We start from the raw sequence: 14,400 nt of genomic DNA on the forward strand, positions 1-14,400 counted from the left end.
ACATCCGTGCCCATCTTCCTCTACTTTATATGTGGGACGCCTACCACAGCATGGCTTGCCAGGCTGTGCCATGTCTACACCCGGGATCTGAACTGGTGAACCCCAGACCGCTGGAGCAGAATGTGTGAATTTAACTGCTACGCCACTAGGCCTGCCCCTGTCCACTTTTTTTTGAGGGTAGTAATTTTGTGCATGAGTAAACCAAGTAGTTTGTCCTGGAATCTGGATTCTGTTGATTTCTATCAGGAAGCACATTGTGTTCCACTCTTCTGGTCGTCTCCCTCTTTGTGATGCTGGCAGCTGTGATGCCCTGTGCCTGGAGCTATGAGTTTGGTAGGGGTGCACTGTGGTGAGCCTTCCCTATATTCCTGTTTAGGAAGAATTCCAGCATTGTTGGGAAGGTGAGGTTATGTTGAGGCTGTTGTTTTGATGGTGATAGGTACTCGGTAAGTGATTATTGAACGCGTGAAACAGGTAGTGTCCTGCTGATGCTGACGTTCCTTTAAGAGGTGTTGGGAAGAAGAGATGAAGTGAAGCTGGAGCCAAGTAAGGCTTTGGAGAATGTGGCCTTTGAGCTAGGCTTTTGAAGGATGAGAAGGAGACTGCAATGAGCTTGCTGGGGAACAGCATGAGTAGAGTTCTAGAAGCAAGAATGATGGCTCAGGCAAGCTGACAGCCATGGAAAGTTACTCTGTGCCAGGCGCTGGGCTGTGGGTGGGAATTAAAAATACAGTGGATACCACATCTGTTCTCTTGAAATGTGGTGGAGGCCATATTTCCTGACACTGAAGAAAGGAAAACAGAATCCTAAGAAGGTAGCCATTTAATGGCCTTGTGATGAAACCCCACCAGAAGAGTGTGACACCTGCTGGCAGGGCTCTGTGGGCCCTGCATGAAGGGGTTGATAATAGTGGGAGGCCAGGCTCTTCCACAGTATCAGGGAACAGCTGGACCGCTCACAGGAACCCTGGAGCCACTATCCAAGAACCCACTGGGAACCCCTGTCTCAGATGTCCTTGCTGATTTAAAGACATGCCGTCAGTCCTGGTACCAAGATGTTTTGCCAAAGCTCCTGCAAGACATTGATGAAAGTCTGTTGGCCATCTTGAAAGCCAGACCAAGTATAGAGGACACCCAAACCAGTCTCCAACCGCAAGGCGTAGCTGTATCGTGATCCATTTTGGATAAATAGTCTTGCAAGGCCATTCATCCTTCTGATTACCCACCAAACATGGACAGAGTCTGAGCTTAGGGAAAGACCTTGGGGAGCCTGTAGGTAGCGACGCCTCAGTCGGTGCTCAGTCCCTGCAGATGTAGAACTTCAGCGTGCTGGAGTGCACCTGCGGCCGCGCACAGCAGGGCCAGGCAGCATTCCCTTGGCTGATGCAGGAGGGGGAGTGCTCCACAGGAGCGTGAGGTGGCACAGCATGCAAATGGATAGTGACCTTAATAATAAGTAGAGCAACCAAAGTGAAGCATTTTCCATCTGTAAATTAGCAAAGTTTTGTTTTTTCTTTTTAATGAGAGTATCCAGTGCTGGGAGGATACAGCGAGACAGAAACATATAATCTCTGTAGTGGAGGTGTCACTTGTCGTTGCATTTCTGGAAAACAGTTAGGCATCATGCTTCAAGAACCTTGAAACAGGGGCTGGCCCTGTGGCCAAGTGGTTAAGTTTGCGCGCTCTGCTTTGGTGGCCCAGGGTTTCGCCGGTTCGGATCCTGGGCGCGGACATGGCACTGCTCATCAAACCATGCTGAAGTGGCGTCCCACATGCCACAACCAGAAGGACCCACAACTAAGAATATACAGCTGTGTTCCGGGGGGCTTTGGGGAGAAAAAGGGGGGAAAAAATCTTAAAAAAGAAAAAAAAAGAAAGAACCTTAAAACAATCTGAGCCTTTGACTGAGTGAATTCTGGGCATCTTGCTTAAAGGGTCATCAGAGCTGCCAACACTTCTGTTCACAAAGATATTCATTGCTGCCATGGTGATAATAGTTTAAAATAGGAAAAAACCTCTAAATGTTCAATATCAGGAATATACTTAAGCTTATATTGGATTGCATAGGATAGATTATTATGTGGTCCTTTCTTTGCATTTCCCAACTTTCATGGGAAAATGCTTGTAACATGAATTAAGCAGCAATACAAAATCATATATATAGATACAGGTATAGATATATGTATATGTGTGTTGTCAGCCACGAGGGAAAAATGCATTGAAAAGAATTGGAAGGGAATAAGATTAAATGTTATTCCAGATTATCTCTGGGCAGGGAGTTGATGCGTAAGATTTGAGGTGGGTGGAACGAAAGGGACATTTCAAGACATTTGGTTCCAGAAAGAAGAGCTGTTTGGTGGATGCATGGATAGAGTCAGGATGGAAAGGGCTTGGCACGTGTGGACACATTGGTTTGGTCCAGCTGGTGGTGGGGTCAGAAGCTACAAGCAGGGCCAGGGCTCTTTTAAGCACTTTGGGAGGTGACCCTGACCTTGAGCAGACTGACACAGGGGCTTACAGTGGGAGAGAGAAAACTTAAACACAGAGAAGATCATAGAGGGAGCATACCTTTGACCCTGACAGTATACCCTCTCTCTGAGGCAATTTTTTGTGTGTTTTCTCCTCAGGTTCAGATTCAGAATAAGAAGGTCGATATCTCTAAGGTCTCCTCCAAGTGTGGGTCCAAGACTAACATCAAGCACAAGCCTGGTGAGTAGGGCCTCCCTTGTCCCGGGACGCCTGGGGTGGGTCGTCCTGCCGTAGGCCGGCTAGGTGTCATCCCTTATGCCTTTGTCATTCTGTAGAGATTCCTGGAGCCACCCTCACCCAGGACACAGCAGTGGAAACAACACAGTCCTCAGTCCCTGTTAGGGAGGGGGCGTTGGGGAGCTAATCTCTTAGCTGGAGGAGGAAGGGTTTGTCAAGGCTGCCATGTGCACAGGCATCATCTGGAGGACCTGTTGGCCTGGGGCCCCGAGGGAGGTGCGCTCTGGGCTGAGAACCTGGCTGGGCCTCCCAGGGAGCTTTCGAATCAGGAGGTAATGCTGAAGGAGCTCTAGAGAGCAGTGGCCAGGACTCACCTGGCAGATTCAGGAGCAAAGGATGTTCTCAAGCAGTGAAGCATCACCCACCAGCTCTGGCAGGAGATAGTGGGCCATCAGTAATGCCGCCTCTGCCCGCAGGCGTGGGTCTTGTGACTGCAGCGGCGCAGGGTTGACTTCCACAGTGCAGTTGGCCCGGTGCTCCCCAGAGGCCTCTGGGCAGAGCCTGCGCTCTTGCCTCAGCAATCACCCTGACAGCCTCATGTGTCGCGGTTCCAGGTCTCTAGCAGATCTGGGGTGGGGAACCAGCTCTGCAGCAACAGGGACACTGGTGTCTCAGTCCTCAGGGGCCACGCAAGATGAAGGCTAAGCAAACTCCTTTGCTTCACAGCAAAAGGTGTCATCCCTTTCAGAATGTGTTCCCTTTAAAAGGATCAGAACAGTTTAGCCCTAACTAACCTTCATTTTCCCGCTTTTATCTGGAAAATCCACTCTTGTGAGATACCTCCTTCCGTAGGAAGACCCGGTGATTTGAAGTCCAGTTTTAGCAAGGAGGCCAGAACTCTAGTGTGTAGGACACCTGCAGAATTTGGCAGGAAGCTGGGCTTTGAGGTTTGTGATGTAAGCTGAGAGGAGATAGAAGCGTGAGAGAAGGGCTCACAGGGAAGCCAAGCGCCTGGGCCTCATGAGGGGCTGGTGGCCAGGGGTGGCCGGCTGGTCCTTGATCCCACAGCCACACTCTTGCCTGTGAGCTCTGAACTTTGCCCTGTGTATGAGCTGCCTTTCCTCCACACTCCTGCCCATGGGCCTGAGTGCATGGCCAGCCCAGTCCGTGTCTGCCCTGGCTCAGCTCACAGTCAGAGCTGCTGCTGCCTCCTGCCTGCCATCTTTTCACTACAGGGTGATTCAGTTAAACAGCTCAGACAGCACACTTCTGTCCTGTCTCTATCCATCACTAGGTTGGTGGTGACTTCAGGCAAGTCACTTCTCTTCCAGCATCAGTTCTAGCAGCTGTAAAACAAGGATCACAGCCCCGATGGACAGGGTGTTCATGGGAGGAGACCGGGCTTAGAGGGAGTCGCATGCTGCTGAGAAAACCAAAGCCCGAGTGCATGTTGGCAGCTTTGGAGGCTCGCCCTGGAGGCTCACCTGGGCCTGCCCAAGTCTGATCACAGCTGCGCAGGCTGCGGGCTGGGGTGGCGGTGAGGATGACTCTTGTCTGTGGAGGGACTCCCACCGACTCGGGGGAGAGATTGTCAACCTGACTTTGAGAAGAATACCGTTGTTTGACAAAGTGTGTTCACTGTACCTCTTTGTCCTCAGAGCCACCAAACTGGAGCTGGTCACGTTTTCCCCATTTTTGTGTTGGCGCATAGCCAGTCTTCTGTCCCAGCCTCCTGGCTTTGCCTGCAGGGGTGTTTCTCTGCTCCCCATTAGTGACCAGTTTCTTTGTGGTTCCAGGGGGAGGAGATGTCAAGATTGAAAGTCAGAAGTTGAACTTCAAGGAGAAGGCCCAGGCGAAGGTGGGATCCCTTGATAATGTGGGCCACCTGCCTGCAGGAGGTGCCGTGAAGGTAGTGAATGGGCCACCAAGGGGACACAGCTGGGGAGGGGTGGGGCTGTGCGGCTGGAGTCTGGGTTCCCAGTAGATGTGCGCTTGTCACCGCCCCTCAGTCTCTTCAGGCGTCGTGTTTCCCCCACACCATTGCTGTTTTCCCATCGTCCATCATCAGCCCTGAGCAGGCAGGAGAAGTGAAGAGGCCCCTGGCCAGCCACCTCTCACCTGTCCGGCTGGAGACAGAACCTTCTCCTAAGAGCCATGACCTTCCTTACTTTCTGAGCCCATCTCAGCCATTTTCAGAGGGACTGTGGCCTGAGGCACAGATTACCACGACGGGGTGGTCTGCACGGCACAGTTCTCCCCCAGCTTCCTCAAGAAAGAGGGGAGTATGTGTACGCACTCCATGTCAGGCTCTATTCCAGGCCTGGGAGAAGGAGAGCACATTTTCCACTGCCAGTGACGTCAGGCCTGGCATCTGCCTGCCTCTGGAGGGACCGCCCAGGGCTCTGGGAGAGCGCTTGAGTGGCTGGGCTTCCCATCCTCGGGTCTGGCTGGGCCTCTCCCTTCCCTCCCTCTCTTCTTCCCTCCCACCCTCCTTCCACAGTACTGTGAGACCCTTTGTGTGCCAAGATACTGTCTATTCTTTGTTCCGTGTTGTTGGCGGGTAGAGGGGACTCATGGGGCGGCATCTTCTGAGCGTGAGGAGGATAGCTGCAGCTGCTCAGGGAAAGGTGAGCGAGGGAGAAGGGCAGGAACCGCTGCTCTGGGCCTTCCCTCCGACGTGACTGCCCCGCGCTGGGCCCTCCCAGCCCATCCTTTGTCCTGTCCTCCCTCAGTGCTCTGATCCAAACCCTCACTGGCTTCGGTGAACATTTTGTGGTCCTGCTCTGTCACAGGCTCTCAGTTTGTGCCCAACACCTTATGAGGAGCACTCTGGAATTTGTCTCCTGGGGTGCTAATTTGGGTGGAGTCACTTGCCCGCGGCCACGCAGCAAGTGTTGGTAGACCAGGGCTCAGCTAGGCCTTTCTGACCCCAAGTCTTGTGTTCTTTTCTTTATTTACATTATCTCCCTTTCTTTATTATTTCTGGAATTATTTTTCTAATACAGAGGCCTGTTTCTTTCACTGTTCTGACTGAAAACCATGTGGAATCTTCCATTTTCACCTTTTGGGCATTCCATGGTACAGGCATTCTACGTCACCAGTGGCCTCCTGCTGGCCTTCCCTCTTCTGCTTTACAGGATGTTCACTGTCCCCAACATGTCCTTCTCCCGTGAAGCCCTCCAGGCCCCCAAAGTCTGCCTGGATCACACCTCCTTGGACACCTTCCTCCCTCTCCTGTGCCCCCAGGCCCCAGAAGGGTGCCCAGCACAGAAGAGGCCTCAGTGCCTGGGGTACGTGGACAGATAGATGAGCAGGCAGGGCTGCCCCGTGAGCTACTGAGAACCCTCTTGGAGCACACAGCGTGGGGGTGCTCTGGGACACGCTGGGTCAGAGGAGGCAGGCTGCACCCCTGGGGAACTGACTTCAAGCTCCGGAGCTCCCTAACCAGTCTGCAGCACCCCTGCTTCCCAGCCAAGTCCAGACCTACTGTCTTGAGATGGTTCCTCAGGCTCGTTGCTAATGATCTGCTGTCATAGCTGTTTTTATTTGGTTTCAGCCTTGTGAGAAGCCTGGCACCTGTCACCTCAGAGAGGCTTCAGGAAGCCTTGCATTTCACAGAGGAGTCCTCAGAGTGTGTCACTAGCCAGGCTGCCCCCCAGGGCCTGGGGCTGCAGTCTCCTGCTCCAGAGCCTGTGTTCTTGCTCTGCATCAGGCCCTCCGAGCCAGGAGTCGGTCTCACGGGCGGGGGTAGGGGTGGAGAGTGCCTGGTCTAGGTGCCACATGATTGTACCTTAATCCACTGGGAGTCGGGGCGGCGGGAGTGGGGGCTGTGTGTAAACCCGCCTTCACCCCATCCCACTCCCTCCCCAACTGACCCTGCACTGTCTCCCTCACTGTTTCATTGTAGACTGAGGGCGGTGGCAGCGAGGCCCCTCCGTGTCCGGGCCCCCCGGCTGGGGAGGAGCTGGCCATCCCTGAGGCAGCGCCCGAAGCTGGCGCCCCAACTTCAGCCAGTGGCCTCAGTGGCCACACCATCCTGTCAGGGGGTGGTGACCAAAGGGAGGCCCAGACCTTGGACAGCCAGATCCAGGAGACAAGTAAGTGGCTGGGCTTGGCCTGAGGGCCAGCCAGGGGCCCTGCCACTGGCTGCAAATTGAAACTCCTTTGTGTTTTGACTAGTGTGTGGCCTAAATTTTAACGAAGCAACCTTTTATTTTCCAGGCATCTAATGATGACATTCTGGTCTCGTCTTCCGTCCCCTTTGTTCCCCTTCTTGTCTCCCTTGTTACCCTCTCCTTTCCCTCCTCCCGTGTCACTGCAGATTGAGACCTACAGGCTGACGTTCCGGGCAAACGCCAGGGCCCGCACCGACCACGGGGCCGACATTGTCTCCCGCCCCCCCCACTTCCCTGGTGGCCCTGGTTCAGGCACCCGGGCCCTTGGCTTCCTCTCCCAGGCTGCCCTCTAGACCCATGACCGCTTCGGTGCTGGGCAGCCCTCTAGGCCCCTTTCCCCCTCCTGCCCCGCTTGCCCAGGGCAGCAGCAGTCCTGCCCCCAGACCTCCTTCCACTCCAGGCCCAGGCCCAGCTCCTTCCTTTGCTCCTGTCCCATCATTGCGCCACTGCTCCATGGAGAAGGTTGGGAGGGGAGTGGGGTGGGGACGGCTAACTCGTGACCTTGTGGGAGCTGGGAGCGGGGGGAACCTGATTCCAACCTCCTCTTTGTTTGGGTTTTTTGGACCAAACCCAAGAGAAACTGACATACCCTCCCTCCTTCCTGAGTCCGCCGGAGGGAGGAGTAGAAGTGGATATCCACATGATGGCTGGGCGCTACCTGCGCCCCCTGGAGCCTGCTAAGCCACTGCCTCTCCCTTTGACCCTGCAGTGCCGCCCACCACACAGGTGGTGCCAGGTGCCTCTTGCTGCCCTGCCCCAAGTTAGCTAGGGGACGGTGCTGCCTGTCCCCCCTGCTTCCCATACCTGCCTAGCTCCTGTCACACTTGTCTTTTTCTTGTTGTATCTTTTTTTTTTTAAATAACCTAAAAACTGGTGGAGTAGTTTTGCAGGTTGAAGCCATGTCTAAATGAAAGTCCTCAGTAGGTGTTAAAGGAAACAGGGAGAGGAGATCCTTAAGCCTCCAGCCAGGAGGTCAGGCATTGGGAGCTGCCCTGGGCTGGGCAGCTCGGGCCCTAGAGATGATGTGGGCAGGGCAGGTGAGGTGCGGGGGGCTGTGCCTGGTGAGCACCTAGGGCACACTAGGGGCTGGTCAGAGTGTGGACTGGTTGTTCTGACATTTTGTGTGTATGCTGCTTTTCTAACCAAGAGGCTGGTTTTGGCATCTCTGTCTGTCTCATTTCCTGGGATCTAGTAGGAGATCAAGGTCAGGGCTGGAGAAACAGGGAAGGGCTGTGGAGGTAAAATTCCTCCAGGCCTGCAGGCCTAGGACACTCAAGCCCTCAGTTAGTGGGGAGCCTGAGATGTCCAGAATTCGTGTGGATAGTGGGGAATCAGGTCTGGAAATTTAAAAATAAAGGCATGAGACAGGCTTCCCTTATGGCCTGACTGGAGAGGAGACAAGAGGGAAGAGAAGTGAGTTGAGGCTGGCCTGCAGAGGGGTGTCCCAGCTAGGCCCAGTCTTCGGATGTCTGCAATGATGAGAAATCCCGGGAATTGTATTGACACGAAGATTCTTATTGCACTTGTATTTTTTTGTATTAAAGTTTGCATGGTTTCTAATAAAGGATTAAAACATAACAGTTTGTAGTGGAATGGCCTCGGGGTCTCCAAGGGCTTTCCTTCTGGAAGAGCATTTTCTGCCATGCAGACTTGCCCCTGAGGAGGCTGCCGCAGACGTGGCCCTTCGCTCTCCCTCCACTCCTAGTGTCCCTTGGAGAAGGGAGGGTCTCTTGACATAGGTTCAGATCAGATCTCCCTGTAGGCAGGGGGAGCAGCATCTGGGCTGGGCAGGTTCTCCCCATTTCTGAGGTAGTGTTTTCCTGGGGAGGTTTGACACCATATCCACAGCTCCCCAAGTACCTACCAAGAAATTGCAGGGGTCTTGTGGAAAAAGTGCTCCCAGAGCCTGAGACTACAGAACGCTTCAACTATGCCAGGGATATCAGGGCATCCATGTTTTGTCAGCAAGATGAAGCTGGGAGAAGGAAGTAGGGGGGTGGGGAGCATGAGGAAACAAGGTAGAGGTGACAGTGCAGGGCCTATGGGTCCCTGCACCCTCCCTTTGTTGATCCTGGGGCCACAAGGATGCTGAAGATGACAACAGGCTTGGGTCCTTTCAGTCCTTTGGCTAAGGGTAAGGGTGGGAGAGGCGACCCAAGTAGAGCACTCTCTAGGTGGGCTGGAGTGGTCAGTGTTCTGAGAGGTGGTCTGGTTGCAGTTCCCTTGAAGGGCCTCACAAGCCAGAGAAGCTGAGAAGGCTGCTCTGACAGGTGAGGACCAGTGGCCCCTGTGTGCCGTGTACCTCTGCAGCCATTCGGGGGTGGGACATTTCTGTACTTCCTGATTTGCTTTTGGCTCAGCCATTACCTTTGTCAATCTGTGGTTCTGTTGTAACGATTTCAAAAGTAAATAAAGGTTGTGATGTCCCACCATGCAGTCCCTGTCTTCTGTATGTCCTGGTTTGTCTACCTCCAGCACCTGTGACCCCACCCCTAGCTTATCCCCTTGCATCAAGGGACTGGTGTGCAGTTTTTTGTTTTTGGGGGGTTTTGCTGAGGAAGATTTGCCCTGAGCTAACGTCTGCTGCCAGTCTTCCTTTTTTGTACGTGATCTGCCACCACAACATGGCCACTCTCAGACAACTGGTGTAGGTCCCTGCCTGGGAACAAACCCAGGCAGCCAAAGTGGAGCACACCGAACTTAAGCACTAGGCCACCAGGGCTGACCCCACTGTGCAGCCTTGACCTCAGCCCCTCATCTGTGAATTTGTGGATATGACCAAAGGAAAGTCACAGCTCACAGTAGGGCTGCCACACAACCCAAGGCCCCTTGAGGCTTAAGGTCCAAGTGGGCCTTGGCTGCCTATGGAACTTCTCCCCAATAGTGCCTGGGGCTAGGTGGCAGCCAGCCTGAATGAGCAGACACACTGTGGACCACTGCCCCAGGGAGGAGAACCTGGGGAAGAGGGTGCTCAGTACTTCCTGTCCAAACCTGCAAGGACAGAGACAGTTGTGACAGGCTACCCATGGTGTGGGCACTATAGGAACAGCTGTGACAAAGACTGGCCTGGCCCAGTCAGTCAGCAGCACTGATGGTTCTAAGCTCCTCCATCCCTTAAGACTTCAGCCCACAGCCCCTTCCACAGCAACACAAGCATCAGCCCCTCCTCTCCACCTTCAGTCTTCTCTTGGTTTGGGGAACTGTGGCCGGGGTGCTGAGGCCCTGAGAGAGGAGCCTCCATCGGCTAGCAATGCTCACAAGGGATAAATAGAACTTTATTTTAAATAAACATTTGCACTCTGTACACAGCCCCAGCAGACATGGGGCTCAGTCATCAGCTGTCTTGCGCACGTCAAAGCTGCCACAGGGCCCACGCAGCAGCTCGGCCAGCAGTGCAAGCAGCTGCCCGTGCTCCTGCTGCACAACAGGGGGTAGTGCAGCCAGCTCGCTGCGTAGGCTCCGCTCCACCATGCGGCCCAGGGCCCGGCGCAGCTCCCTCAGCAGCCGCACGGTGCGTGAGTCACCCTCCAGCCTTAACAGGTCACTGTCACTCAGTGAGATGGTGGCCCGACGCCCATCATCTGGGGGAATGGAAAAGATGGGAACCCAAGGTGAGGCCAGGCCCCTGAGGAGACAGACCAGCCTGAGGAGTGGAGTGGGAGGTCTGCAGGTACCCACCACGGATGTGGACATCCCCGTCGGTCAGTAGCAGCACAGCTAGTGGGTGCACCTGGGAGGAGTCCCGGACGAAGACGCTGCCGTTGGACTTGACAGCCATGAAATACGTCAGCCATCGGCTCCGTAGCCGTGTGGCCTCCCTAGGGAATATAGGGCTGGGTGAAACTACCCTTCTGGACCATCCCAGCTGTCCTGCTCCACCCTGATGGCCCCCCAACCTGTTAATGGTCGACTTGTGCAGCAAGATGTTGCCTGATTTGGTCCTGTATGTGACGCTGTTGGGCTTGAACTTGCCCTGCCGGGTCACCTTGCCCTGCCTCACCTGTAGGGATGAAGGAAAAGATGAATGGGCTGAGCAAGGAGCAGGGGATGGGAAAGGAGACTGGGGCCCGGTCACCGCCCCTGCCCGAAGCAGCACCTGGATGAGGTTGGGGTAGAGACCCGCCATCAGCACACCCTTCACCAGCTCCTCCTCTTCACTGTACTCGTTGCACTGGGCAGAGGCCAGGGTGCAGTCCGAGGGCTTCCCCACTAGGAAAGCCTCATAAATGTTCTCTGAGAACTGCTTGATGAGTCCTGGGGAGACAAAGTCAGGGTGAACCCAGCGCCCCCCCGCCACAAGGCTGGGCAATGACAAGCTCATCATGCACACTGTCCAGTGCGAGTGGGAAGGGGGTGAAGGACTTGAGAGACTAGGGGTGGGACCCCGCTGACCGTGGATGAAGCGCAGGCTGGGTGCGTAGAGCAGGTTTTCCTCTAGGTAGTTCTCACGGGAACTGCGGTCCTGCCATCGCAGCACCTCCTCCCAGCCGGCCACAGCCCGCACGAAGGCCAGGTGGTCACTGCCGCTGTCGTGGCTCAACAGTGCCTTCACCTGGGAGGGCGAGGAGGGTACCCGAGTCACAGGGCAAGGGGTGGAGGAGGGCTGGAAGGGAGAGCGAGAGGGCCACAGGAAGGGACTGGTCTGACCTTGTCCACCTCCGCCCGGTTCTGCAGGCTGCTGCTGAAGGGGTCCCGGGTGAGGCAGGAAACGACCACTAGCAGTGGGTGCAGGCAACGGAAGATGGCGGCCAGCACTATGGCCTTGGCCAGCCGGGGGTCAGTGGAGATGTGGGCCAGGCGCTGCCCTAGGGTGGTCAGGTACTCCCGCTGGTCCAGCACCCCTGCAACAGCTCAGCTGTCAGTCCCGCCCTTGAGAGCCACTCCACAGCCCAACCCGGCCTGGCCCTGCCCCACTCACCGATCTCTTGGAGCAAGATCACAGCCTCATCTACCGCCTTAATGTTTGGACTGTCCACAGCCTTGGAGAGGAACTCCACTGCCTGCAGCAAGAACAAGCCACAGCCCATGAGCCTGCATCCTGCCTGCCCATTCCCAAGGCCAGCCCTGCCCTGCCCCGCCCCTGCCTCACCGTCTTCTCAGGCATGTGGATTTTGGCTTGCAGCACCAGGTTCTCAAGGGGCGTGCGCAGGATCTCCGGCACTTGGAAAGGGACCATTTTCTCTAGCCGGCTCCGTGGGAATAGGTGGTAGGCAAAGCCTGACTGGCAGCGGCCCGCCCGGCCCCGGCGCTGGATCACATTGGCTCGTGACACCCACACAGTCTCCAGGCAGGACACCTGGGGGAGGGGGCAGGTGAGTAGCAACACAGATGCCACAGGCCTTCCTCAGTGCTCCCCACACCTGGCCTTCACCTCATTTAACCCCTCAACAACCCCTCCTCCCCCAACAGGGACTCTGAGACCCAACAAGTGTGGCCTTCTCCAGACACACAGGGCAGGTCCAAGGCACATCTGGGCTGGGGGCCACCTCGGAACTTGGAGCTCTTCCCCTGGGGGCTGCCTGGGCCCAGGAGATGGGTGCCACCTTGGTCTTCAGGTCATAGCGTTCCTCCTTGTGCAGACCGCTGTCCACCACGTGCACAATGTCGTTGACTGTGATGGAGGTCTCAGCAATATTGGTGGCCAAGACAATCTTGCGCACCCCAACTGGAGGCTGCTGGAATATGGCCTTCTGGTCCATCATGGGGATGTTGGAGTGTACTGGTGGGCAGCAAGAACACACTGGTTATGGGCACTGCTCCTGTCAAAACCTCCCTGTGATGAGGGCAGGGCAAAGATTTTGACCCTATTTTGATGAAAATGAGGCCCAGATCAGTAATATGCACAGTAAAGCTCGCAAAGCCAACAAAAAGCAGTGCAGTCTGATCAGAAACCCAGGTCCCTTGAGTCCCAGTTGGGTGAGTCCCCTGAACAGAGGACAAGACTGGTGTCTGGGGGGGCCACCACCCTTGCATATACACTCTCACCTGGCAGGATTAGGTACTTGCTCTCGTGCATGCCCAGGGCCTCCTGGAGGCGTTGCTGCACTCCTTTGATCTCCTGCCAGCCGGGCAGGAAGCAGAGGATCCCACCTGTAAAGGGGCCCTGCAGACATGAGCTGCTCGCTCCCGGCAGATGGAAGTCAGGGTGGGCACAGGGCAGAGGGGAAAGCACCCACCTGGTTCCCCACGGGCATCAATGTGCAGAACCAGATCAGTCACGAGGTCCAAGTCAAGTGCGCATTCATCCTCAGACTGGGGTGGGGGAAGAGAGGCCACAGTCACAGCCCCAGGGCAAAGGGTCGTGCACAAGACACAGCCACCATGACTCAGTGAGACCGAGGTACTCAGCACATCACGTCACCTCCAACCCTCACCACACCCTTGTCAAGCCAACCTGATCGTTCCCATTTCTATCAAGGAAACTGAGGCTTGGGGAAGGCACCAAGCCACAAGTATAGGGAGGATGGGAATCCATGGAGGAAAGGCCAGGAGCCCTGGGCAGGAGGGGGCAGGCGCGTCCCCTCACCTCATGGTGCCGGTGCCGGTGCGGATACTGGTGCTTGCCTAGCTTGGCCAGGATGTCCTCCAGGTAGTGCTCCTTGACAGGATACATGAAGCCTGGCACCTTGATGACAGGGCACCCACCAAAGTAGCGGGAGAAACGCTCATTATCGCCTGTGGCACTCATAAGCACCAGCCGCAGGGCTGGGTTGAGCCGCTGCAGGCCCTTGAGCAGAATCAGCAGGAAGTCTGTGTTCACGTCCCGCTCATGTACCTCGTCCACAATGACGTGGCTCACGCCCTCCAGGCTAGGGTTGCTTTGCAGCTTCCGCAGCAAGATCCCCACAGTGCAGAAAAGCAGAGCCCCGCCTCGGGCTGGGGGCTTGCTTTCCAACCGCACCTGGAAGCCCACGTTCCGGCGCAGGGAGGGTCCCAGTTCATGGCTGACCCGCTGTGCCACGGACACAGCCGAGATGCGGCGTGGCTGGGTGATGATCACATTGCAGCGGGCCCCGCGGCCCTCTGTCACATAGCGCTCCAGCAGTAGCTGGGGGATCCGTGTGGTCTTCCCACAGCCTGTGTCCCCAGAGATGACCACCACCGGGTGCTGCTCAATGGCATTGAGGATGGTGTCCCGATGTGGGTCAACAGGGAGCTGGGGGGCCTCCTGCCAGACTGGCCCTCGCCGCCGCCACAGCTCCAGCAGGCTCTGGCTCAGACGCACCTCCTCTGCTTCTGATAGGGGCATGTAGGGCTTGCCTGTGATAGGGTCACTCAAGGGCCCTGAGTCCTTGCCCAAGGGCAAGATGTCATCACTCTGCAGCCGCAGCTCTGGGGAGATCCACGAACTGTCCACAGGGTACTAAAAGACAGGAGAGGCAAGCAAAATAGTGAAAGAGAAATAACCTTCTCATTAACTCACAACCAGCCCTGCCACATGATCACTTGGGCCAGGTGCTATGGGCCAAGCCGCTGGGCAGGACTCAGTCTATGACTGCCCTGGGACCTCTGCGGGCAA

General features: G+C 55.8%; 2 protein-coding genes across 79 annotated transcripts in view; one reads left to right on the forward strand and one right to left on the reverse strand.

The window, feature by feature from the left end:
• Window positions 1-9,310, forward strand: part of MAP4 (microtubule associated protein 4) — a 186,573-nt gene extending 177,263 nt beyond the window's left edge. For 27 of the 50 annotated variants that reach the window (XM_070575508.1, XM_070575518.1, XM_070575478.1 and 24 more), the window contains 4 exons: window positions 2,628-2,709; window positions 4,503-4,615; window positions 6,614-6,803; window positions 6,928-9,310. In XM_070575508.1, the coding sequence (XP_070431609.1) occupies window positions 2,628-2,709; window positions 4,503-4,615; window positions 6,614-6,803; window positions 6,928-6,935 (393 nt within the window). In that variant the 3' untranslated portion in view covers window positions 6,936-9,310. Of the gene's footprint in view, window positions 1-2,627; window positions 2,710-4,502; window positions 4,616-6,613 lie in introns of all 50 variants that reach the window. The other 23 variants (XM_070575509.1, XM_070575525.1, XM_070575481.1 and 20 more) reach the window with 3 other exon arrangements.
• An 825-nt stretch (window positions 9,311-10,135) lies between these two features.
• The window catches only part of DHX30 (DExH-box helicase 30), a 31,613-nt gene continuing 27,348 nt past the window's right edge, over window positions 10,136-14,400 (reverse strand). For all 29 annotated transcript variants that reach the window (XM_070575564.1, XM_070575565.1, XM_070575554.1 and 26 more), the window contains 12 exons: window positions 13,408-14,244; window positions 13,058-13,133; window positions 12,867-12,971; window positions 12,425-12,600; window positions 11,971-12,177; window positions 11,800-11,881; window positions 11,529-11,722; window positions 11,274-11,433; window positions 10,978-11,135; window positions 10,778-10,881; window positions 10,560-10,699; window positions 10,136-10,462 (listed from right to left, as the gene is read on the reverse strand). In XM_070575564.1, coding sequence (XP_070431665.1) covers window positions 10,209-10,462; window positions 10,560-10,699; window positions 10,778-10,881; window positions 10,978-11,135; window positions 11,274-11,433; window positions 11,529-11,722; window positions 11,800-11,881; window positions 11,971-12,177; window positions 12,425-12,600; window positions 12,867-12,971; window positions 13,058-13,133; window positions 13,408-14,244 — 2,493 coding nt within the window. In that variant the 3' untranslated portion in view covers window positions 10,136-10,208. The remainder of the gene's footprint in view (window positions 10,463-10,559; window positions 10,700-10,777; window positions 10,882-10,977; window positions 11,136-11,273; window positions 11,434-11,528; window positions 11,723-11,799; window positions 11,882-11,970; window positions 12,178-12,424; window positions 12,601-12,866; window positions 12,972-13,057; window positions 13,134-13,407; window positions 14,245-14,400) is intronic.

The sequence above is a fragment of the Equus przewalskii genome, chromosome 15 (assembly GCF_037783145.1).
Source record: "Equus przewalskii isolate Varuska chromosome 15, EquPr2, whole genome shotgun sequence".
NCBI lineage: Eukaryota > Metazoa > Chordata > Mammalia > Perissodactyla > Equidae > Equus > Equus przewalskii.